General features: G+C 42.5%; 1 protein-coding gene across 2 annotated transcripts in view; it reads left to right on the forward strand.

Annotated features, from left to right (window-relative positions):
• pkhd1l1.1 (PKHD1 like 1, tandem duplicate 1) overlaps positions 1 to 25364 on the forward strand; it is a 40616-nt gene that overhangs the window by 5575 nt on the left and 9677 nt on the right. Inside the window, exons 13-52 of one of the 2 annotated variants that reach the window (XM_030412884.1) lie at positions 44 to 133; positions 952 to 1214; positions 2145 to 2233; positions 2339 to 2498; positions 2994 to 3129; positions 4125 to 4268; positions 4403 to 4557; positions 4777 to 4887; positions 4982 to 5131; positions 5374 to 5498; positions 5587 to 5750; positions 5962 to 6131; positions 7907 to 8039; positions 8318 to 8472; positions 8571 to 8690; positions 9067 to 9172; positions 9567 to 9674; positions 9788 to 9952; positions 10225 to 10346; positions 11088 to 11220; positions 13175 to 13367; positions 14068 to 14210; positions 14464 to 14568; positions 14894 to 15079; positions 16466 to 16639; positions 16854 to 17059; positions 17181 to 18153; positions 18290 to 18538; positions 18644 to 18793; positions 19400 to 19574; positions 20003 to 20159; positions 20275 to 20431; positions 20725 to 20934; positions 21486 to 21615; positions 22617 to 22858; positions 22939 to 23075; positions 23203 to 24232; positions 24423 to 24614; positions 24725 to 24876; positions 24987 to 25146. In XM_030412884.1, coding sequence (XP_030268744.1) covers positions 44 to 133; positions 952 to 1214; positions 2145 to 2233; positions 2339 to 2498; positions 2994 to 3129; positions 4125 to 4268; positions 4403 to 4557; positions 4777 to 4887; positions 4982 to 5131; positions 5374 to 5498; positions 5587 to 5750; positions 5962 to 6131; positions 7907 to 8039; positions 8318 to 8472; positions 8571 to 8690; positions 9067 to 9172; positions 9567 to 9674; positions 9788 to 9952; positions 10225 to 10346; positions 11088 to 11220; positions 13175 to 13367; positions 14068 to 14210; positions 14464 to 14568; positions 14894 to 15079; positions 16466 to 16639; positions 16854 to 17059; positions 17181 to 18153; positions 18290 to 18538; positions 18644 to 18793; positions 19400 to 19574; positions 20003 to 20159; positions 20275 to 20431; positions 20725 to 20934; positions 21486 to 21615; positions 22617 to 22858; positions 22939 to 23075; positions 23203 to 24232; positions 24423 to 24614; positions 24725 to 24876; positions 24987 to 25146 — 7920 coding nt within the window. The remainder of the gene's footprint in view (positions 1 to 43; positions 134 to 951; positions 1215 to 2144; positions 2234 to 2338; positions 2499 to 2993; positions 3130 to 4124; positions 4269 to 4402; positions 4558 to 4776; positions 4888 to 4981; positions 5132 to 5373; positions 5499 to 5586; positions 5751 to 5961; positions 6132 to 7906; positions 8040 to 8317; positions 8473 to 8570; positions 8691 to 9066; positions 9173 to 9566; positions 9675 to 9787; positions 9953 to 10224; positions 10347 to 11087; positions 11221 to 13174; positions 13368 to 14067; positions 14211 to 14463; positions 14569 to 14893; positions 15080 to 16465; positions 16640 to 16853; positions 17060 to 17180; positions 18154 to 18289; positions 18539 to 18643; positions 18794 to 19399; positions 19575 to 20002; positions 20160 to 20274; positions 20432 to 20724; positions 20935 to 21485; positions 21616 to 22616; positions 22859 to 22938; positions 23076 to 23202; positions 24233 to 24422; positions 24615 to 24724; positions 24877 to 24986; positions 25147 to 25364) is intronic. The other variant, XM_030412885.1, reaches the window with a different exon arrangement.

The following is a 25364-nucleotide window of genomic DNA, read 5'->3' on the forward strand; positions in this document are numbered from 1 at the left end:
GCATTGTCCCCTACATCACCTTTTCAATACTTGTTTTCTTCAGGCCTGCCATGTGCAATCCAGTCTGTGTCCGATGACAAGATTATCTGCAGGACCGCCAAGCAAGAGATGAACAACATGACAGTCTACCCAGGTGAGAATCAACCCCTCTTATTGTCCTCTGATGTCATGCAACCAACGCTTGACTTGATCTGTCTAGCTGATTTATTTTGTGCTGTGTCATTATTTGAACAGCGCGTTCACATTAGACGATCGGTCGATCACAGCAAGAATTCAAAACATCTTTCTCACTTGTCAAGATGATGGTCGTGCAGATGACAATCTTCTCCCATCACTTGTCGCAGTCTATCAGCGGCTGAGCGTCTCTGATGTGCTGTGTACCGTAACAAGACAATCTGCTATCTGACTGTGTCACAGGCACATTTACGATCGCACATCATACAAAAGACCTCTCCGAGCTGACGTCGACAGACAATACAGACACCGGTTCCACAACCTTTCACATTAGGATTCCCAGGAAAAAGACATTAGTTAAAAGTTATTTCACATTCCTTCTGTCTTTCAAAACAAAAGCACATACTAGCCCGAATCGACTTTACCTTCGACTACCTGTCTTTACCAGGTGGTGCTCATACTGCTTTTGTCCTCAGGGGGCGGGGGGCAGAATTAACTTCAATTCAAAGTTAATTTTGTCCATTGCTTGATTGTTGGTTTTTCTGACTACTCTGCTGGTTATTTTCTAAATTTATCCATAAATCACTGTCTTTATAAATGTCTAATAAATTGTGAAAAATGTGACGACGTCTTAGAATGTCTTCTTTTTGTCTGACTAATAGTTCAAAATGTAAAGTCTCACTTTTGAGCTGCTGCTGGTCGGCTCGTTGATTAATCAACTAATTGTTTCGGCTGTAATTTTTGATGCACCACCGTTGATTTCCTTTTTGAACACAGGTGGAAGAGGCTTGAAGATGGAGATGTGGAACATCACAAGACCTCGTTATCTGACTGACATTCTCAGCTACAATGAGAGCAAGCCTGGATATAAGGCGCAGTGGGTCGACTCCATGCCCCACTTCTTTTCTACGAGAACTCAGTTCAGTACACGATCCAGAGGCTTCTTTGTCCCTCCAGCCAGCGGCAACTTCACGTTTTACCTCCAGTGTGACGACAGATGCAATCTCTACCTCAGCAACTCCAGCCGTCCAGAAGATAAGGTAAGAGCAGACAGTTTACTTCACAATGAATCATGCCTACTGCTAGGTATGTGTACAAAATCTAGATAAATCATGTTTCAATTCAAGCACACTAGCAAGTTTTTGATTCTGTTATCTCAAGATCACAAGTTCATTATTTCACTATCTTGAGAAAACAAGCTTGCTCATCTCAAGATAACCAAGCCTTTTTCACAAAGAAATAAAAGCTTGTTTTCTCTCATTACTTCAGATGTTATTAGATATTATGAGTGCCATTCCAGCATGTATGAATGGAGACTTGACAACTGTAACAAGGGATTTCAACAGAAAATGTCAGATTGTAGGTTCTTTTCCAGACTCCCCATGCCAAAGTGAATTATTTTGGTTGTAGCCTGGCCGTCGCTTATCTGCTCTAAGTTGACTACTGTATGTAACCTTCTACATTACAATAATTAAAAGTGCTGTATCGTAGTCAACTGATAATCCAATAATCCAAAGCAAAAGGGGTAGGAGTAACCGACAAGCAAAACATAGGAAGGAGCAAACCAGAATAGCTTGAGGACACAAGCAGCATACAAGTGAAACATGAAATAGAGAAACAGAGGAGACGCAGGAAACACAGGAACACTAGGAACACATGGGAGCAAGAAAAAGGGCGGGAAAAGAGACAAAGACAGGAAGTGGAGGATATGCTTTCAACATAAAACAGTGAATCAACTGACCAAAAACCCAAACCCATCACAGCAAATGCTCTTATATCAAATTATGAGGGAAAATAGTTTATAAAATGTCAACATATGTCACGCAAGATAAGGAAATAATACATTTTGGATTGTTTTATTTCATTGCAACAGCATATAACTACCATTCTCTGCTTCTGTTGAGACAATCAAAATAACCCAAGAAATTTAAATGAATGTATAACGTGTTTTTTCCCAACCTCCTCTTTAGGTTAGAGTGGCGTACCAAACATATTATGTCCCAGATTATCGACAGGAATCACAAAAGTCTGTTGTAATGGCTCTGGAAGGAGGAAAACCGTAAGTACAGGACTACAGCTCTCATAAACTCATTAAAACTACAAACAAATAGTACACTGTACTTGTTTTAGCTGTGAACGCGTGTACGTTTTTTGTTTTCTGTAGCTACTACTTGGAAGTTCTGCATCAGAATTACGGCGGTCCAGCTAGCCTCAACGTTGCCGTGTTCCAGGGAGAGAGTTCCTTTACAGAAGACCAGACAGACGATGCTGTCAATGAGATTCAGGTTCTCGTGGCTGATTATGAAGTGTTCAATGAGGAACAGGTACGTAGTGGCTCAGCTGTTGCTATCCTGTTGCTTTGCACTGTTCACTTAGTCCCAGACTGCTCACCTCCCCTCAGTGGAGTGGACAGTCATTTTTGGAGATACTCTTTACTTCTTGCTTTTCTGTATGCTAAATATAAAGGTACAGCAAAGAGTCAGTTAGCTTGGCTTAGCACAAAGCCTTGGAACGGGGAACAAGCTAGCAGGCTTTATAGAGGTGAAGTCTTGGCCCTTCGTTGTTCCCCATGAGACAGTATTTTGGAAAATAAATGTACAGTTGTCGATGAGGAGAGACAAATACATTTTTTGTTCCTTTTAAATTGTGCTCAATTGTAAGCAACGGATGCAGCTTTCTCAAGTGAAACAATTTGTTTTCAATGTATTATGCTAGCATCTTTACGTCTTCATGTTTAACTTACATCTGCTCTCCAGTGTTTGTTGAAAAGTCATTTTCTCTTCTCAACCTAACCTTTTCTCCATCTCACTGTTATCTAGGTGGTTACCTTTCAGTCCTGGCAAAGCAATGGTACTGCAGACAAAGAAGTCCAGAGGATAACTGTCAGCAGCAACTGTGCTAGCCATCTCTGTGGGAGCACCTTCTTCAGCCTCGGCTACGGGGATGCAAAGACAGGTAAAAAAAATAATAATTAATTAGTGCATTTGTAACATGGACATTTGTAGACCATATTCACACAGCTTCTTCTTTTGGTGTCATGCTCAGGGAGGGTAAAGAGCAAATATTGGTTGACAGCCAGCTAACATTAGCAGTAAACCACTTGTACGTGTACATTATACAATAGAATACAATAGGAAAGGCGTAAATCAACTCAACAATATCAATGCAGGTCTTGAACATATTTATTTAAGCATAGAAGTAAAACACACTGGATGGAATCAAACAGTAATGTTAGCTAGGAAGTGGTTAAAGGCTAATGTTAGCTCATGGGTTATCAAATGTATTGTTTTACCTTGAAATAAAATCCAGGAAGTGGCGAAAAGATAACAAGTTTTTCAGATTCCCTACGTTCAATGGACTTGCAACGTGTAATACAGCAACATAACCTTTTAGCTTCCCAACCTGAGTGTGACGTAATAGCAAAATGGCCACAGTGTGAGTATTGTCTGTTACCTTAAAGGTGCAATATGTAAGAATTTTAGTTTAATGCATTCAAAATGTGAAGGAATGTCATTTTGACATTATGTCAAAGACCTATATATTGTGCTGCAGGGACATTGAAGTTGGCATGCTAACCAGTTAGCCCTTAGCCATATTTTGTCATAGGAGGTGGTAGTTTGAACAGCATCAACAATCCCCCAGTACTCTCCAAGCTCCCAGTTCCAGTCCAAGAGCCAGCTAAAGAGACAGCTAGCTGCAAGGGTAACTGAGCTAAGTAGCTAATAGCGGCTACAGTTAGCCATTACTCTGGTGATATGCTGCCCCTCATTTGTTTGAATTCAATTGGAGGACATCTCTTACAGATTGCACCTTTGAAACACTATCACTACATACATTTTTAGCATCGGCAGCTAACAAAAAAACCTTAAAGCTGTTCCCATATTTAAACAAAACTTCATTATATAAAAACCAGTATGTTTGTTCATGAGCTTTGCCGTTTTCTTCTGTAGGACCAATTCCAGTCAGCGCCTCAGCAGCTGTGGTGGAATCAGCGTTGAACAGCCTTTGGTCCATCAAACCCGACACAGTCCAGGTCACCAAACAGGACGACAGCCAAGGGTCTCACTACACAGTCACGTTCAATTCAGACAGAGGTATTAAGAGTTACACTTGATTCTCATTAGAACTGACTTTAAATTACTTAATACAACATTATATCGGCGCTTAGGATTGAATTTAAGGTTTTAATGAAATAGATGAATTGATCATCTGTCTTCTTTGACTACAGGGGATTTCAAAACTCTTCACTCTGAAGTTTATGGCGCAGATACTAACGTCACTGTTGTTGAGGTCACAAAGGGGAGAAGCAACATGGAGACGTTCACTCTGCTCTGGGCGGGAGTCGCTACAAAGCCCATCGCCTTCAATGCAACTGAGTCTGAGGTCTGTTGTGTATAAAAGCTGAAACCTGATATCGCTCTGTTTCCCTTTGTGCTAGGACTAATCTAAAATAGTGATTCAGTGCATTGGGATGATATCTAAGATATTTACAAATGCATGACCCTACAATTTTTACAGTTCATATTCTTCACAGTCTTGAGATAATTACTATATGACTTTAGAAACACTCTGAAAATCTTCCTTGTGTGATTTTGTGAACAGGTGCAGCAGGCTCTGGAGGACTTGTTTAAAGCCGAGTGTCCCGGTGAGATCCTAACCACTGAAGGGACTGAAGTGACATACTTCAAGGACTTTGAAAGTGACAACTCTCAGGTCAGTGAAACCTGCACACAGATCTTACATCTTTGGACAGAATATGATCTTGGATTCTCACAGTTTTCTGATTTCTTACACTGATTTCTTTCAGTTCGATAGTGCCGCTGAGGGGACTCCAGTGAAGAACTCTGGTTTCTGTGGCCAGTGGTCACTGAAGAACGCTGCCGTTCTTTTCAAGGATAGTTACAAAAAAGAGTCTGGTGGCAGCTATGGACTCATATCACTGGACAAGCATTCCACGGTAAAACACATAACTTATTTCTATATTGTTGTTTATTTTGTCAGTTTTTTTATTTATTCACCGCAGTTGAAGAAGGCATATTGGAAATGTCAGGATGCGTCCATTCACATGATATAAACTGATGACATATGAGGGTCTTGAAGGGTTGGCCCATTCCACTGGGGAAGATTTTAACCACAACCCATTACAACTTTTTTTAATCATAAAAATAATTTGAAACATTTCCCAATCCTTTCTTACAGGTTTGCTTTGCCTACAAAGGAATGCTGAAGAATGAAGTTGGAGCGAAGTTCTCTTACCGCAACAGCCAAGGCCAAACCAAGATGGAGACCGCCAAGATCACAACTGTCTTTAATAAGGGACAAAAGTCAGTGAAAACCATGTAGTTTTTGTAATTTGTCAGATATGTGCAACATTCTCAGCAAAGTTTCAACTAAAAAAATCTTTTTTGATAGATGGAGTTACAAATGCATGGACCTGCTGAGTTCCCTGCAGACAGAATACATTGGAAGCAAATACAGTCTGCAGGAGTTTTACCTCTACAAAGACGAGTCTGGTGCTGATTTCTTTGTGGATGCCGTTCACATTGGAAAGAGAGCCACGACAATGGTGGAGAATGGTAAACAACTTGATAGTAGTTTTTATTTTGAAGTGTTTTTCCATCAGCACATTGTATGTTTTTGTAATAATTCAACATTGTGGAGCATGTGAATTCGTTTTTGGGCATAACATTTAATACTGTTGTGTAACAGTAGGACTGGACAGATGTTGGCCAGTAATACCAAGACTGAACTGACCAGAAGTTTATTTTGTTCATGGTTCTCTTACAGATGTTCTCAACAAGAGAAAGCCTCCACCTTTTGAGAGTGCTGGTCATTCCTTCGATCTGATTGCTGTCACCAAAGACAGCTCACGTGGCTCACAGATCAGATACGAGATCAAAGCCACACCAACAGACTGTGCCTTTGGGTTCCCACTGCTAGAAGTTGGCTTCCTGCAGGTAACTTATTAAGTGAATTTATAGAACAATGTCATATTAAAGACAAGTTACAGGACTTTTATTTTAACCCACGTAATCTCGAAGAAAGCAAAAATGTACTGTCCAGTTTAGGGCCTAATCCACACATGCAAGGATGTTTACATAAAACGTAGACCTTCCACCAAAATAAAAATTGCGTTAAGTTTGTGAATGAGAAAATGGGGCTTTCCCATTCTGTCTGTCAGAGCAACAATGAGGAGCCTCTACTCTGCCTGTCTTGTGTTTCTTAAGTATAAAATCCACACAAAGAAAGGGCTTGGGCCAGAAATCAGACCTGAGTCTTTCTGCTCATACCCAGAATAATGGCAGTTCTAATAAAAAAGAAATAGACAAAACAAGTATATATAAAGTTGTAGAATTTTGATCCCACTTCTTTGAAACGACAGGACAGGGAAAACTCAAAATGTTTACTCAACGTCAGATTTAAGGAACAGTGTTGCTTCAGCAGTGTGACTCATAGCAACAGAGGATATGATCTGTAGCCCACAGCCATGTGATATAACTTTCAGTACAAAGCGCCACAGTGATCCTGTATCTGTCTCCTGCCTCGACATGCTCTACAGTCATCATTTGCCTAACAGATTGCAGGGAAGCGTGTGACTGCCGGCTGTAGTGTCGGTTGTAATGGTGCTACTAAATCTGACATTAATCCATTGTTTCTTCATCCTCTATCATTTATAATGATTTTATAAAAAAAATAATTGCATCTGGAGTTAAGTTTTTCATATAGCTATACCTTCCTTAAAACTGAAATATGTACAGAACTGGTTATTTTCTTAACTGAACTGATTTATTATGAGTTCATTTTCATAGGGCCCAGATTAGTACACAAAACATAACAAATAAATGCAAACCCACTCCAAACACAAACAATGACACAATATAATTACCATTAAACATCTGGAATAAAAACACATTGCTTATCAACCTGACTGCAGCAGCGATCTGTGGAGACGATCTGTAATGTTGACTGCCAACTGGAGCTGGAGGAAATGTACTTGGAGAGGAGAGACTCTGAGAAGTGCCGAGTTTAGTGAGAAGTTGACCTGAATTCACTAAATGAAAAACAAACAAACACACACACCTTTGGTGCTTTTGCTCGCTCACTCATGACTTATCTACATCAAAGTAATCTGTCTGTTTGGGTTGAATAAACATTAGTGCGTGTAATGCAAATAAGCACAAAATGTGCTTTGGATGTGGTGAACGCACCATTAAACAACCATTATTAATCACAAAAATCCATCCGACGTGACTCAGGCACAAATGTTTGAGGGATTTTTTTAAGTTTTGTTCACGTTACGTTTAGCATTGTTTGGTGACTTCCTTTGTCGCTCTCAGTCAATGAGAGGTTACTTTGAGTAAACTTGTATATCTTTGTGGATTTGTGTTGGTTTGATCATTGTTGGAAACATTTGTGATCATGTAAGTGCACAACTCAACAAAACACAGTATAAAACAAAGGACTACTCATTTTTAGATGTTTTAAATTCAGTGACAAACACCAGATCATTCAGGACTACACGACTGATCTCTCTCACAAAGCAGTTTGAACTTCAGTTTAAAACGTTTCAACACACGATCCATTTTGGACACACGTCGATCCCCCGAGTACAAAAAAAACATTTGTGCCCCGACATCAAAGATATCATTTTGGAGAAACATCCATCTTTACAAACAGTATGGTCATAATAGTACTTTTTTAACCCTCTTCTTGCTCCGCTTGTATTTCATAGATGTCCAACAGCAGCGAGGACATGGCTGAGTACAGTGAAGGAGGAGCCATCGTCACAGTCACTCGGCCTCACCGGGCCACTCCTCCTCTGAGCGGCACCTTTGATGTGGAGTTTGAGAACAGCCGAGCTGAAGGTATTCAAACCAGACATGTGTGTATTTGCATGGTAACAAATGTGAGTTTCCTGGCAGGGTGCATGATAGTATCAACACATAGAATGATCTCACTGACCCATGATTGACCATTGACTTTTAAGCTACTTTAATGCCAGTGCTGTTGTTGTATTAATAGTATATATGAAATGTTCTCACAAACCGCTGACTGCCACGGCCCAAACCTATGTCTGCATGCAGCTCTCTGCCTCTATGTGCATTCAATCAGTTGATTTTACACAACCAGTACTCGTTCTCAGGTCTGTCGGTGGACATCAGCAAGGACGATCTAAAGTACGCTCTGGAGGGAATCGCGGGGATGGGTGAGGTCAAAGTTGAATGGCTTGGTACCTGCAGACGCCCCAAGTGGAGGGTCGAGTGGCTCACTAAACCCGGGGACCAACCTCTGCTCCAGGTCAGACTCCACTTCTTTTTTCATAGATTTTATTTTAACAGTTCTTCTGTTCCGGCAGGTTGGTTTTAAGTCCTGGTTCTGATTTATTCTCATCACAGTTTAACAGCTCGTCAGTTGTCGGCAAAAACGCCGTTGTTTCAGCCATTGAGAGGAGAAAGGGAGGACTGTTGCGAAGCTTGGATGGAGGCTTCCTCCGCGTCTGGGAAACCAAACCACAGGTACGACAGCGATTCATATAACCTCCTTCACATCTGGTTTTGTGTTTCAACAGCTGTCTGTCTGTCCAATGTATGCTTTGGCTACTGATAATTGCTGGATGTGTTTGCATACCATAAATCCTGTAGAGCAAGTCCTATTTTTGTCGGTAGCATTGGACATAGTACTACTTGTATATTTCGTGCCTCCAGGCAGGATGTGACTGACATGTTTGCATGCGACTTAATAATAGCTTGTTTTTAAGTGATTGACAGCTACAGTTCTCTATTAATCTGTGCCATGACTTGTTTAGCAGTAGGCTCACATGCTGGTGATGAATCCACCCCAGAATGACGTCTTTAAGTTGTGAAACTTTGTCCATTGTGATGTTGTCTACAGGCAGATGTGTACATCAATGGCATTCCCTCAAACTGCACTGGTGACTGTGGGTTTGAATGGTCCGACGACGCGACTCCATCTGTGACTGGAATCAGCCCATCTCAAGGTGCCCCTCTAAAATATTATTTGTTCAGTCAACACAAGGCAATGTAACCAATTTCCTTTATAATCAAAGAAAATAGTCAAAATTTGAGAGACAATTAATGTCAAACATTACAAAACAACTTTTGGTGTCAAGAACAATTTATTTAATGTGTAATTCACTAAAAGAGACCATGTCAACCAAGTTATGAATTTAGAAGTATATCACATATTATGGAGATTTGAGATGATGTAAGAGAGATGGATTGAGGGATTAATTTTTTGGATAGTGCCCCCAGTGGTTCTATCTAATATCTAATCTAAAAAAAACAGTTAGTGGTAAACTTCAGACTTCCTGTATATATATGAAAATAGAGAGTGATGATTGTATCTATAATTACATGACTTGACTTTTCCAGGATCCAATGGCCTTGGGACTCTTTTGACTGTTACTGGGACTGGATTCAGTAATGAGAACGCCTCCATCTTCGTGGGAAAGGCCAGGTGCCACGTTGAACAGACCACCAGTAAGTAAAAGAAGGCTGAAAGAAGTCATCACTGCATCTTGTTGTTAAAATGAGTCCGCTGTTTATTATCCAGCAGAGGAAGTTTAGCTAGATTTGTGTCCACTTTGTTCCAGGCACCACTCAGGTGTGCCGACTGGGCAGCAGTAGTGCCGGTACGTACCCCGTGTGGGTCAACTTCCCCTCTCTGGGTAATTCACGCTACCCAGACGGCAACATGTTCGACTTCACCTACCAGCTCATTGTTTCCTCTTTCTCTCCGCTCTCTGGAAGTGTGGCAGGTAAGACATTACTCAATTAAATCAGTGCTATAGCTGCACCGAACTGATTACCCTGATCTATATTGTTATTTATCACCCAATCAGCAGAATCACTTTTTCCAAAATAGTCCTCTGATTTGGTGCCATGGGAACCTTAAACATTTGTATTTTATGCCTTTTACATTTTTGGGGTTTGTTCTCATATGAAAAGTGCTATAAAAATAACGTTTATTAGTATTGTTATTCATTTTATTGCTCAGTTTACCCATCATCTTCTTTTATTCCTCTCTCAGGAGGCACACTGCTGACAGTGAAAGGTTTCGGCTTCAGTGAGAACGCCACAGTTACTGTTGGTGGTGAGGAGTGCAAACTGGTTGATGCCAGCGACACTGAGCTGAAATGCAGAACACCAGCAGTAAGTGTTCAAACCACTGTTTTTATAGATGTTATTTCCACTCGGTATCTAACAGTCAAACAGCTTGAAATTGCTATGAAATCAAAGTCAAATGCACCACAAATGACTTTTAACTGGTTATGAAGCAGTCTCATTATTATCTGTTTAATAGAGATGCCTCTAAAATTAAGTGGCAGAGTGCTTAAGATAAATCGAGGGTTTTCTCAGCCTGAGGAAAGAAGCTGCTCTGTAGTCTGGTGGTTTCAATGATAAAACATTTTTTACTTTGTTTCATCATCGTTATATATTACAGTCAGTCATATTCACATGGCCACAATTAGAAACATTACCTCATTGCCATGTATCATTCTTTAAAAAAGAAAATTTGTGTTGAAGAGAAGTTGAATCATTCTTTCAACCACGTTTCAAAGAAATGCATGAGTCAGATCAAGATCTTTACCACAGGAAGCGCTGGTGCTCTTATGGCTACCGTCCACAGAATCAACAAAAAATAAAGGTTGCTTCTAGCAGCTTTAACTTAGGTGTCCTACTAATTCTAATTCTGCACATTGCACCTACAAATTGCATTTGCTGGTGAAAGAGTTTTGTTATTTTTTATCTTTTAAACGTTATGTGATTTGTTCACAAATCATTTGGGCGACAATAGTTTGCTTTTTTAGCTTTGCAAAGAGCCTGAGCTCTGAATAAGGTACCAGTCGTTTATCTGACTTCATTTACTTATGATTTTATTACTTATTTCAGGGAACTGCAGGATCACAGCCTGTCACAGTGATGGTGGGAAGCATGACTCAGACAGCCAGCAGCTCCTTCACCTATGATAATAACCTCACACCCCAGATCTCAGACCTGAGTCCCCGCAACACCACAGTGATCGGTGAGTTGAGAGTTATTTCATGTTGGGGTTTTGTGAGCTTTATTCAAGCATTTAATAGCCTTTGAATGAGGAAGCGTCATCATAAAGCCGTACTAAGATGGGTAAACTCATATGAGTGCTTGGATTATGTTCTGTGGTTAAGTTAAAAGATTAATAGACAGGATGGGTCTTTGTCCTGAAAGGCCAATAGAAATCATTTCTCTCTAGTCAGTACAGCAGACACAAAGTTTAAAGTCAATAATCCTTGTGCTTGTTCTTTGTTAATAAAAGGAAAGGGATTTAGTGTTCATTCGTTGTGGTTCAATGCTTCACTAATAACAAACCCCTCTCTCAGTAACCTGCAGGCATTCAATAGAATATTTGTCATTAGTGAATAAGTCCTCTAAAATCAATATTACAAAACAATAAAGACATTATTCTCTCAACTGTTTGTATAACCAGATAAATATGTATCTGGTTAAGTCTTAAAATATTGTTGTTATCTGATAACAAACATATTATTACAATATTTATTGAAAAAGGTTGTAGTTATTCACAGAACAGATATTAGCAAGCAAAAAATGACACAGATATTCTCACTGATGAAGTAAGTGTGCTGTCCTTACGTAATCCTGCACATTTTGTGAGTGTTCACACTATGTGCCATTAAAGATAATAATCACAAGATAACATTGGTTAAAAAAGGTTAATAGTCTTGACATCTGACAGCTGTGGGTATCATCAGGAGTTTATCTTTATCTTATCAATACTCTTACTCATTCTTTTACATTCCCAAATAAACTTTTTATCATTTCTAAATCAGAATAAATTCAGAACAGGATTGTAATTGAGCTCTAATTTGCTGCAACCTACTGTGTTGCCCCCCCTCCAGCTCTGGCAAACCAATCATTGCTGGTTGGTGTAGAGCGTCCGGATTTAAAAACTTTGATACGTTGAGAGATTTGTCTGGCAGCAATAGACTTAATCAACATTGTGTGAACTTGTTTTGGGAAGGGACTGACTTACCTTTTATCATGTAAAAGTTAAAATGTAACTAAATGTTGTTCCTTGAGCTGCAACATAGATAAAAGGTCAATGAAATAAGCAATAATGATTACATCAGTTAGTATCCATCCTTCACCCTGTTGTACACGTTTCACACTAACATTACTCGTTTTAGCTTGCTCGCAAGAATCTGCTGTTAGCCGTTCAAGCATGCTGTTGTTGTCTTAAACAGTAACTGAGAACAAAGCAGTGTAACTCTCTACTCTTCTACTTGCTATAATTTTTACTCAAGTTGTCATCAACTCCTGTAAATGTTAAATGCATTCCACATAGCTCACCGTCTCCACTGTCCGCTCTGTGTGTGTGTAGGAGCTGAGCCCCACCCTCGGTCAAATACTCAGAGGAGAGGACAGAGAAGCTAGCGTGACACTAAGTCAGAGAAAAAATGTTGTAGCATGGTTTTTTGTCTTATCACTTGGCTGAGGCTCTGTGAAAAAACACTTGGGCGCTGCTTCTGAATGTTCAGGGGTAGGGAATACCCGGCTGATAGAGTTACATCTCATTATAATGATAAGTGTCTGAAGAGAAGAGAATAGCTTGATGTTCTGAGTTGGCATGCAACTCCACCGTGACCACGAGCTTAAAGGAGTATGTGGAAACGTTTTGTTATCACCTCATTAGTTTTGTTTGCATGTTGTGTAATGTTGACTTGCAGGTTTTTTCTGTTTTTGCCTTTTACACTCACTAAACCTTAAGGGACCTCTGAGCTGAAGATGTGTCAATTCACATAATTATAGTTATAATTATGGTAAACAGTATACACGCATCTGCACAACACAAGAATACCTGCTCATCTGCAGGACAATCGGTGGAAAAAGAAGAGCTGACAAGTGCTGATTATCTTGGCACTTGATTGACAAAGCTCTTTCATGGAGAAGGGTTGACATTTTTTTTTTGTCTTTCTTTGTAGGACACAGAGTTCTCACCATCCTGGGTTCCAGCCTAGGAGGCCGAGACAATGACAGCATGGTGTTCGTAGGCAGGAAGGAGTGTGTGATTGTTCAGTGGACGGCAACAAACATCACCTGTCGTCTCCCTGTGCTGCCACCTGGTCTGTACAAGGTAGATGTACAGGTTGGAAACAATGGCTACCCCCAGACAAGGTACAGTGACTTTGAAAGACATTTCCACACTGAGTGATTTGGAAATATTCCGCAGGCAACGATCCATCTGTTAACATACCAACACGAAGAATGCTGAAAGTATCAGAAGCTGTGATGATAGTTCTGAAAGTCAAACCGGCATCACATGAGCTTATGTTGCTCATTGTGTAAGAGTTAAGATGTAGCAATAGATCTGACGGATCGTTTCACGCAACATGTTGCAAAATGTCCCTAGATTTGTTTTTTTTCTTTTGACCCCAAAAGAAATAGTTTAGTGAAAGCAAGTCAGAAAACATGACAAATGGCGATACGGACACCGATAAAGGAGATTTAAATTTTAATATTCCATTTTTACTCTACTTTACTAACAGTAGGAGATGAATCAAATGTTTCTAATAAAGACAGATGTTAAGTTTTATGGCAGGTGGACACTAGTATCAAGATGTGAACAGAAAAGATTTTATAGGCGATGGATTAATTACACAATATTATCAATGTATGTTATTTACATGATAATATTTAATTTTAAAAGTTATAGTCCATTTCGGTTTATTGTGACACCCCTTACAGAGAACATGTATTGTCATATTACAACTAAGGATAAACTTTTTTAAAGATTCACAAGAGTTAGTCATTAAAACAGATGATTTTACATAAATAATTTTGTTCACAAGCCAGAAAAACATGTTTTTTTTCTCAGCAGCGGTGTGAACACAACCATCGAATACATCCTGGAGATCTACAGCATCTCCCCACAGTTTGGATCTTTACTGGGAGGCACCAAACTGACTGTTTCTGGATCTGGGTTCAGCACAAACACCTCTGACAACAAAGTCTCCATCGGTGAGCAGCAATTTCTCACATTCCTCCAGCAATAATCTCTGCCAACAGTTTATTCAAAATTGCTAGGAAACTATTTAATTTTATTTGTAAAATGGTCTTTAAGAATAATGGAATCAGGAGATAATAAGTCAGGCTGCCAGCTGGTGGTAATGCTCTGTCATGTAACTACATACAAATATGGAAAAGCAGTTGTAAATTGTACCTTCTCAGGGTTTCATAAATGATCTCACATATTTTTGCTGTTTTGTGACAGGAGGAGCTGAGTGTGAAGTGAAGGCCGCCTCAGAGAAGGAGCTGCAGTGTGTCCTGCAGTCATCGGAGAAGAACCACACTGTCACCAATCAGGGATCCCACAGCAGTAGGTTTACATTTCAACCCTTTTTGCAGGTGTCAAACAAAATCTGAATAGACTAAAATAGAGTACAATAGCAAGAGGATTGAATTACCGAATATCGCTGCCAGCGAGGAAGCTGTCACCTTTACACAAAATGTGACTGCACCTAGAGAGTGTTCCAAAACCAGCATGACCTGCGTTTCTTCCTTAACGAGCTATATTTAGAATATGTCTTGGTTCCTTAACCTCATACATTTGAATCCCTCCCATGTGATATTCTATCTTTTGTGTGTAGGCTGTTTGCATGTCTACATTTTAATCCAACTTTACATTCGCCTGTGTGTTCCAGCATATGGACAGGGGTATGCATGGAGTCCCGTCTCGCTGACGGTGTCTGTTGGAGACACAGTAATGTGGCGTTGGGAGGCTCCAGCCTTCCAGAAGCTTGAGTACGGGGTCTTCAGTGTTTCCAGCCCAAGTAACACCAACTACAACCAGGGACCATTAAACAGTGGAGGCACCAAGACTTCCAAAGGTAGAATACTGAGTCACTACACTTCAACAAAGTTGAATTATTAGGCTTATCTCAATAAAACGGTTTGTGTCGGTACGTTCTTTCTTCTTATTTCCCTTTAATTTATCAGCTGAAAGTTGTGACACTGGCACGTTGTATGCATCTAATAATGTACAGTAACAATCCTAAACTAGTTGGAGAAGAAGTTTGAAGTAGCAGAAAATGACAGAGGTGGCACAAGTACACATTTTTCTTCACTCATGTAGAAGTTCACGTAAGAGACAATTGGCAGAAAATGCAATCGATGAGGTTTAATAAGGATCGAGGCAATTTACCAGGAACAGGAAAACATGGAGGAACATCAGGGAAACTGAACAGACCAGAAATTGGAAAACAAACTTGTACTGGCTGTCAGGAACACAGCAAACAACTCGACAATCACTGAACAAAAGACTGGATTTAATACTAAATTAGAGACAAACTAAACTATAACGAGGGGATTAGGTGCAGGTGGAGTGAGAAACAAAAACAGAGAAGGGGGCTGATTGGCTGAACAAAGCTGGAAAAACACTTGAAGGAGGGAAGGGCCAATGAGGGAGATGCAGGGCAGGTGTGGAGGGAAAGCAGCCTGGGGAGGAACTCAGGTAACAGGGCTGGACTAATTAAACAGATACAAGACAGGTGAGGAGGAAAAATCAGGCTGGTGGGGAACACTGGAAAACACATCGTCTGAAACCAAAATGACAGGACCAAGACAGAGGTAGCATCAGTAGGACTTGTCTGAGCTGTTCATAAACGCAACATGAAGATATTTTATTGTTGAGTCTCATTTCCAGGGCGTCAAAAAGCCGCATTTTGGGTTGATAAAGCACCCAGAGCAGCAACAAAGTGAGAAAATAAGAAAATCCAATCCAATCCACTTAACACACCTTTTCCTCCGATTTGAATGTTCCTCTCTGTCTGAACACAAAGTGCAATGACCAAAAATAAAAGTAATCGCTTATTCCCTTTGAATGCTTTTAAGCTAAAGTAACAAGTCAGGTGTGATCATTTAAGGAGGGGAAAATACAGATATTAGCGTTAAAAGTAGGAAGGAAAATGAGAAGTTATCAGAAAAAGTACAGTTACCTGAAACATCTTCTTAAGCACAGTAACACAGTATTTGTAGTTTGTTACTTCCCACCTCTGGAAAAATGGAAATACTCAAGTAAAGTACAAAGTAGCAAAAAGTACAGTGCGTGTGTGTTGTTATGATAAAGAAGACATGTGACACATGAGGCATACGATGTGTCACACCTTTCAACATGTGTCAGAGACAAATGCACACCATGTCTGAGAGTGCTTTACAATAAAATGTCAGACATTTACCATCTCTCTCTCTCTCTCTCTCTCTCTCGCTCCCCTCAGGGTCTTTTGTCTACCGCTTCACTGTACCCGGTGTGTATTACTACAGCAGTGGCTACATCGACAAGGCCAACACAAAGCACCTGCAGGGAGTCGTGAAAGTCCAACCTCGGCAGGAGCAGAGCGGCGCGGCCTCTGTCCAGGTGGGAGGCGTGGAGGCGAGACACGTGACGAGAGGTAAATGTGGATATGATGTTCTCATTCAGCAGCTTGATCCTCCTGAAAATTTAAGAATAATTCAGTTCCTTTAACTTTAAGCAAAGGTGTCGTTATTTATTTCATTTGACGTATTAAAGAGAAGATAAATCAAGTCAGATCAGACGAGATTCAAGTCACAATAATTCCTCGATTGCAGGTCATAAATTGGATTGTTTGTCCGTCTCCCCATCAGGTCCTCGCCGCGTCTCCAGAGCCGCCCTGCCGTGCGTCGCCTCCTCACAGTGCGAACAGACCAACAGCACATCAGGCGGCCTTTCCTTCAGCACCTCCAGCTGCTCCACCCCCACAGTCCACTCCATCTCCCCCAACCAGGGGTCATACCGCCAGGTCATCCGCATTGAGGGCAAGGGCTTCAGCGACACCACCTGCGCTATTGAGGTTAGCAGACTTTTTATGTCATTGTTTTTTTTTCACAGAACAAAACTAGGAAGAATAGCAATGATTCAGACGCCGGTACAATGCTGGTTGTGACTGACGCTGGTGTCTCTGTGTCCCGTAGGTGAAGGTGGGAGGTGTGGCCTGTCAGGTGATCAACAGCTCCAACACTGAGATCAACTGCCAGCTCAGCTACAACAGTGAACTTCCCATCGGCGTCGCTCATCCCGTCGCCGTCACAGTCAACAACTTCGGCAGCGCCGTCATGGCTATACCAAACGAGCTCGAACGGCGTTTCGTGGTTCTGCCTGTGGTCAATTCAGTCTCGCCTGCTATCGGCAGCCCCACTGGCCACACACGGCTCCTCATCCACGGTTCTGGTTTCTCTCAAGGCCAAGTGACTGTAGCCAGCGAGCAGTGCACTGTCTTGTCAGTCAATTACACGTGCATCACCTGTGACACGGCTCCTTCTCAGCCTCACACCGGTGACGTTGTCTTCCACATGGGCAGGATCCAAAGCTCCTGCCACTCAACCTGCTCCTTCACGTACTCTTCCTCTGTCACACCCATGGTCACTGGTATTTCCCCCGACAGCATCAGCGATCTCACCACCGTCACCATCTCTGGTTCAGGGTTCGGCAGCAGTGCGGATGACGTGGCGGTGTTTGCCAGCAGCACAGAGCTGCAAGTCACCGGCGTGACCGATGGCAGCATTTCGGTAAGAGTTAACGGTCTGCCTGCGGGCAACCACCCAGTCAAAGTGATCGTGAGAAGCAAAGGCCTTGCATCCGGTTCTGTGGCACTGAACAGCCTCGCCCAAGCCGTCCTCAACACGGACAAGGGCAGCACTGCAGGAGGAACCCCTCTCATCGTCACGGGTAACGGCTTTGCTCCAGGGAACACCAGCGTGATGGTCGGCGGCCAACCCTGCAAGATCCAGGAGGTGGAGCCGAGTAAGCTTCGCTGCCTGACGCCTCCTCATAGCGAGGGGCTGGTGGAGGTCATCATCCAGGTGTTCTCGGTCCCATATCCTGCTCTAAACTTCACCTACTCTGCAGCCCACACTCCTGTCATCAGCTCCATCAGCCCCACCACTGGTGAGAATGGTTCTCGACATCTTTATTCAACTTATCTGAGACAGCGGCTGCTTATGTTTTTACGATTTTAGTTCATTAAGTTCATGTGTAACCTTCCTCTCAATACCTCGTCTTCCTCTCTGTTTTTTTTCCTCAGGGCCGAGCGGTGCAGTCGTCACACTGGCAGGTTCAGGATTTGGCAACAACCCCGAACTCGTCTCCGTCACCATAAACCACATCCCCTGCAATGTGTCCGAGGTGTCCGACTCACAGGTTCAGTGCAGCGCAGGGAACAACCCAGGAGGCGCGTACCCAGTCATGCTCCATCATCAGGTCAAAGGTTACGCCAAGTCCGACGTCACGTTCTCATATGAGCTGACTCTGAGCAGTGTGCAGCCCAACCAGGGTAAGTAGATGCTTATCCTTGTTTTCTTTGCTGCCTTAATGCCTCACAATTCAAGTTTTATGTTATCTTACTGATTTCGTCCTCTTTCCCTGATCTGTGTTTCAGGCAGTTTTGGCGGCGGTGCCTTGCTCTCCGTGCAGGGTTCAGGGTTCGACCCGAGGAACTCAACCGTGACGATCTGCGGGGAGGAGTGTGAAGTGGACAGGAATATGTCGACATCGAGCCGCCTGTACTGCCACTCTCCATTAAACAACGGTAAGTTTAGTTTTACTTGATTTCACCGGGATAATTCATCCTGTCATTTGCCTTTTACTGTTGACATTAACAACACAGACATGTATATAATCCATCCAAGTTATTTATTTATTGCAATACTGCCATTATTATGGGAAGCACAATTACCATTTTTATCATTTCTGAAACCAAACATTCACTCTTGTAAATCACAAGAACGCAGAGCAATAAGTGCCATACCACTTATTATACTAATTATGTTGTTTGTGTCAGACGCTTTCTGTCTTTCTAGTGATTAATGGTTGAAAAGGTGAAGTTTGCCTGTGTAAAGAATGTGTTCCTGCTGGTTTGTGATTTTTTTTTTTTCCGTCTCAAGCTCATTATAACCAAGCAAGGTGTATAACTGTCAAGGTGGAACTTTAAATGCTCTAATGGAGACGGACCATTGTTTTCAGGAATGCAGTCTGCCTTTTCATAGCAGGAGAAACTGACGGGACTGTCAGATAAGACAATAAGTTGTCACGCACGATAAAACATCTTAAGCTGCTTATTATCTCTGAGCACGCATCTTCTGATTCTACCTGTTGTGTTGTTGTTACATGTGTCTGTCTGTCTGTCTGCTCTCAGGCACTCAGTCGGACGTGAGCTGCGTGGTTGCCGTCATTAACCAGCTGGATGCCGTCAACATCTCAAATGGCTTCACCTACAGATCTCAGCTGACTCCGGTGATCACTGAGGTTTCTCCACGCAGAGGAGGCACCGCCGGAGGCACCCGGCTCACAATCACAGGCTCCGGTTTCAGGTGTGGTGAAGTCTGCGGTGTACAGATGACACAATGGAGCGACACACCCAGATTACAGACCACTGGTTGAGAATTAAGTGCTCAACTTACAAAATACAATCGCTTTTGTGTCATCGGACGTCTACGCTTTCATTGGCTTTCTGTTTCCCTGTTGCCACATAGTGATTTTACATAATGAAACAAATACAGAGTGTAACTTAAAAATATTTGATTTATTAAGGTATTTATAAATGTATAATAAAACAGACTTCACATGTAACATACACTATTAGTATTTCCATATATATTATTATCAACAGATAGAGTAGTGCAGAGCCAGCTGCCATGCCGTGCCCCAGAATATACTGAGTATACTGTATATTATTTTGATTTGACTATTTCCCACCTCATTGAATCTCATCACGTTCACTCACTTTCCCACCCTGCAGCACCAACATGAACGAAGTCAGCGTGACCATCGCAGGGTCCGTGTGTGACGTCAAGTCCACCAACAACACACACATCATCTGTGTGACAAACTCTCAGCGGCAGTCTCAGGAAACCAAAGTCAGAGTCAGCATCGGAGACGGCGGCGTCGCCAAGATGGTAAGAGAGGACAGTCAAAATGCCTGACTACACTCCCAACACACAACAGTGTCGTGTCTGTTTCTGCTCCAAGACAGCAGTTTGATCACACCTTCCTGTTTGTCTCTTTCTTTAGGATAATGCAGATTTCTTCTACATTGACGTGTGGTCGTCCAGGTTCACGTGGGGCGGTCTGTCTCCACCTGAGAAGGGCTCGTTTGCCGTCATCACCAAAGGACAGACCATCCTGCTGGACACCAACACCCCTGTGCTGAAAATGCTCCTTATTCAAGGTAGAAATGCCAACTTATCATGGATCTTTAAAATGATTAAGAGAAGTTGTCTTATTTAGTTTTCTCCCTTTCTGTATTTTACTTTTACTTTTTTCTTTTCTTTCATTCCATCTGAAACAATTTATACGAAGTCAAATAAAGTTTATTTATTATTTCTTGGGTGCAAAGTTTGTGGCATCACTGGAGTCGTCGTTGCTTTCTACGACACAAACAAGCATTTCTCTTTCGTGCCAACAGGTAAATAATAATACATGTTATTATAATTTTGTAAATTGATGTTTCTTTGTGCTCAGGCGGGACGTTGGTGTTCGATGAAGCGGACATCGAGCTGCAGGCGGAAAACATCCTGATCGTGGACGGCGGACGCCTCCAGATCGGCCAAGAGGGGGCGCCATTCCAGCACAAGGCCATCATCACACTTCACGGAAACCTGCGCTCACCTGAGCTTCCTGTTTATGGAACTAAGACGCTGGCTGTCAGAGAGGGAATACTGGACCTGCATGGTACGAACACACACAAACATATTCCCTCTCTGTCTACTGAATATAAAGCTATAAGGTTTTCCATTTAATGCTACTTTATACATCTACTCTGTGTCCATTAAGAGACAGCTACAGTTACTACTTCTTTCAAGCATTTAGTTTTTTAAAATTAAGTATAATTTAGCTTCCTTATACCATGGAAAATATTTATCTCTGAGTCTCAAGTCTTTTAATTGCATTCCAAAAAGTGGAAAAATCTGCGAGTGTTGTTGAAATATTTCAACCTGTTTCACCAGCTTTCATCATTTTGTGCCCCAACCTGCCTTATTCCTTCTCGTGTCAAGATACAGATACTAATTTACACAACATCTGATTTAAAGTAAAAACAGACAGAGGTGTTCTTACTTCATGACCCAGATATTCCAATAACCCCTGATTAAATGTCATTCTGTCGTGTCAGGGTGAGCTCACAGGGTAATCTAAGTCATGTGTCCTACAGGGACATTTTTATTAGTGACACCTCACCTTCCCCCCCTGAGATGCGTATCATTGTTGCCAACCTGTTTCTCCAGGTATTCCGGTTCCTGTTCCCTGGACCCGCTTGGCCCAGACGGCGACCAATGGCTCAACGACCCTGACCCTGATGAAGGAGGTGACGTGGAAGGTTGGAGATGAAATCGTCATCGCTTCTACCGGCCACAGGTACAGCGACACAACAGATTCTCTAGTCTCAGCACGAATCATGAGGTACACGATAATATCTGTCGTCCAGAGAGAAAAAATGTAAATTGTTATGCAAAGAAGCGTGTCATTTTTGTATAAGCAATATGCACATAAATAAAAATGACAGCTCGTAGAATCTAAACTGCAGTGACTGCACACGGCTAGTCACAGCTGGCTGGTGAGATAGCCTTAGCTTCAGGTAACTTACCCTCTTTTTCCTCTTTTCCGCATTATACCTCATAAGTAAGGCAGTGGATAAATCAAATTATAATGATAAACAAAAGGAACACCAGACAAACAAATCCTGCTAAAAACTTCACAACCTCTACTTCTACTACTCTGTTAATTACAGCCTTGTTTAACAAAGTCTATTCCACCATTTATTAATCTTTTTTCCTAGCCTAGTTCATTAGCCCTTTTTTCAGCTCTTTTTCAAGACATTTTAAAAGTGCAAGACATTTAAATGAAAATATGGCTATTGATTATTAATTAAGGTTTTAAAGCTTCAATGTGTTACATAATTTGGCTAAGAGCCTTCAAGCTGTGAATCCCTTTCTCTGAACGTCACTGTTCGTGTAGTTCCTGCTTTCTTATGTTCAGTAGACACAAACACAAAAGCCTCTCACACACACGCCTCTGGGCTGACGTTTGAGAGCTGTGTGTTAAATTGAACACCTACAGAGGAGATGGCGGGATTATACCTGACATTCACCAAATCCTGTGAGGTAACCAAATCCTGTAGAGCTGAAATAAATCTCGACAGGGTAGCACAAATATGCCTCAAAGGAAAATGTGGGCGGAAAGAACTACCTGCACATACACTTGATATCACATCAAAATCTCAAACCACTAAAATGTGTATGATCACGTTATTTTCTGTCAGAAAAGGTAGAAAACCAAAAAAAATCTGTTCAATAGGTTGACAAAGATAACACATTTGTAAGGAGCTGCAAGTAGAACACATTTATTTCTGTTTCCAGACACAGTCAGAGAGAAAACGAAGTGAGGAAGATCGCTGCCGTGTCGGCTGATGGCAAGACTCTAACCCTGACCGAACCGCTCAAATACACTCACCACGGTGTGTCCGTCACGCTGCCTGATGGGACGGTGTTTGAGGCCCGAGCCGAGGTGGGTCTCCTCACCAGAAACATCTTGGTGCGAGGTTCCCAGCACCAAGAGTGGAACGACAAGATCGAAGCCTGCCCCGATGGCTTCAACACAGGTACTGTGTTTTTGACTTTTGACTTAAAGAAGCCGTGTGCTACACTGTAGTATTTACATTTTTCTGTCCCTGTGCTTCAGGTGAGTTCACTACCCAAACCTGCTTCCAAGGACGGTTTGGAGAAGAGGTGGGCAGCGATCAGTTTGGAGGCTGCATCATGTTCCACGCACCCAGACCCGGCGAGAATCTGGCAATTGGCAGGATCGAATATGTGGAGGTGAAAATGTTTTAAACTTTCTCTGCCGACACGGCTTGTTTTTGTACTTAAGAGCTGATCAAACCAATCTAAATATCCACATCCTCAGAGTCTGTAACTTTAAAGTCTGTATGTCTTTATGTCGCAGCTCTTCCATGCAGGACAGGCCTTCAGACTCGGACGTTATCCCATCCACTGGCATCTGATGGGAGACATCAACTACAAGTCCTACGTGAGGGGTTGTGCTATCCATCAGACCTTCAACAGGGCCGTCACCATCCACAACACCCACCGGCTGCTGGTGGAGCACAACGTCATCTACAACATCATGGGCGGTGCCTTCTTCATCGAGGACGGCATTGAGACCGAGAACATCCTGCAGTACAACTTGGCTGTGTTTGTCAAACAAAGCACCAGCCTGCTGAACGACGACGTCACTCCCGCCGCCTACTGGGTCACCAATCCCAACAACATCGTCCGGCACAACGCCGCCGCGGGAGGGACTCACTTCGGCTTCTGGTACCGCATGCACGATCACCCTGACGGCCCGTCCTTTGACAGAAACATCTGCCAGAAGAGGGTTCCCCTGGGGGAGTTTTACAACAACACCGTGCACTCTCAGGGCTGGTTCGGACTTTGGATCTTCGCCGACTTCTTCCCCATGAAGAACGGAGGGTGCCGCTCCAAAACCCCCGAGCCTGCCGTCTTCCGCGGCCTCACTACCTGGAACTGTGAGAAGGGTGCCGAGTGGGTCAACGTTGGCGCCGTGCAGTTCCACGATTTCCTCATGGTCAACAACGAGAAAGCCGGCATTGAAGCCAAACGCATCATGCAGTGGGCCGTGAGCGGCTTCGGAGAGAACGGAGGGGCGACGGTGTCCAACAGCACCATGGTGGGCCACGTGGATGAGCTCGGACTGGGAGATAAATACTGCTCGCACAGAGGCATCATCGCGCCGCTGGACGACGGCCTGAGTGTCCTCAACACCAAGTTCATCAATTTTGACCGCAGCTCGTGTGCGGCCATAGGGGTCGCCAAAATCGACGGGACCTGTATTGATCGGTGTGGTGGCTGGGCCGTCATGTTTAGTGGCGCTCAGTACTTCAACACGCCCAACAAGGCCGGCTTCAGGTGGGAGCACGAAGTGCAGCTGGTGGATCTTGACAGCTCCCTCACAGGTACTCAGTCTTTAGCCTCTCTCGAGTATTGCACATATTTCTCACTCAGTTTGTCATGTAAGTGTTGTATAAGTCTCCAGAGTAAACCTTTAATCAGTTCCTTAAACCATTTATCCTGGGAGGCAGCTGGATTTGAGTCAGGTTAATGTATCACAGCATCCAACTAAAACTCTGTGTTATCTGCGTCCAGGAAGCATCAACTACAAAGTCGTGCCCATGAGCTCCCTGCTGGACCCCGCTCACTGTAAACAGAGCGATGAGTGGAGCGTGGGCTTCCCCGGCGCCGTGTGCGACCACACCGTCAACTTCCATCGCTTGTCGTTCAACAATCCGACACCGAGCAGTCTGAAGGCCAAGGATGTCATCTTAACCAACTCACATGGTATCAACATACACAGTCTCAGTGCCTTTAAAGTCAGACTAAAACAGCATGTTGTCTGTCCATGTGTGGATATTCTGTAGTATATGACTGTTATTCTTGCTTTATTACAGGCACCAGCGTGGTTCCCTATCTGAAGAAGAGAATGACTCATAAGTTCGGCTGGATGGCCATGCTGCCCTCCAGAAAGACATACAACTGGTACTTTGATGACATGGACCACCTCACCAACATCACATACGCTGCTAAATTCTACGGCTTCAAGGTAAATGAAAAGATCCTTCAGGTGATAGTGGTATAATAATCATAATACGAAGAATCTATAAATGCACAAATAATGATGTTTTCTTGCTTGTGCTTTTTCACCTCCCACAGTCGGATCAATACGTGATCATCAACCACAACTTGACCCAGAGTCCGGACAAGTTCCGCATCATCGACGAGAGGAACGGCTCGTCCACGCCGCTCAGCTTCAGCAGTAACAACAACGGGGACTGGTACTTCGACAGCGACTCCCAGAACCTCTCCTACATCAGTAAGACACACTTTGAAAAAACGCTAAACATGACCTCATCACAGCTTGGATTTACTGTTTTTCTCAGTTTTACCTCATTGTACAGATGAATATCTTTGTACTAGAACAAAAATGTGTCTCAAAAGAGTGGAAACTGTTTAATATTTTGACATGTTCAGCATTTTTGTCTGTTGTTTGAGCCTGTACAACATCCACAATATAATTATTTATATAAGTCA

This window comes from Sparus aurata, chromosome 3 (genome assembly GCF_900880675.1).
Source record: "Sparus aurata chromosome 3, fSpaAur1.1, whole genome shotgun sequence".
Lineage (NCBI taxonomy): Eukaryota > Metazoa > Chordata > Actinopteri > Spariformes > Sparidae > Sparus > Sparus aurata.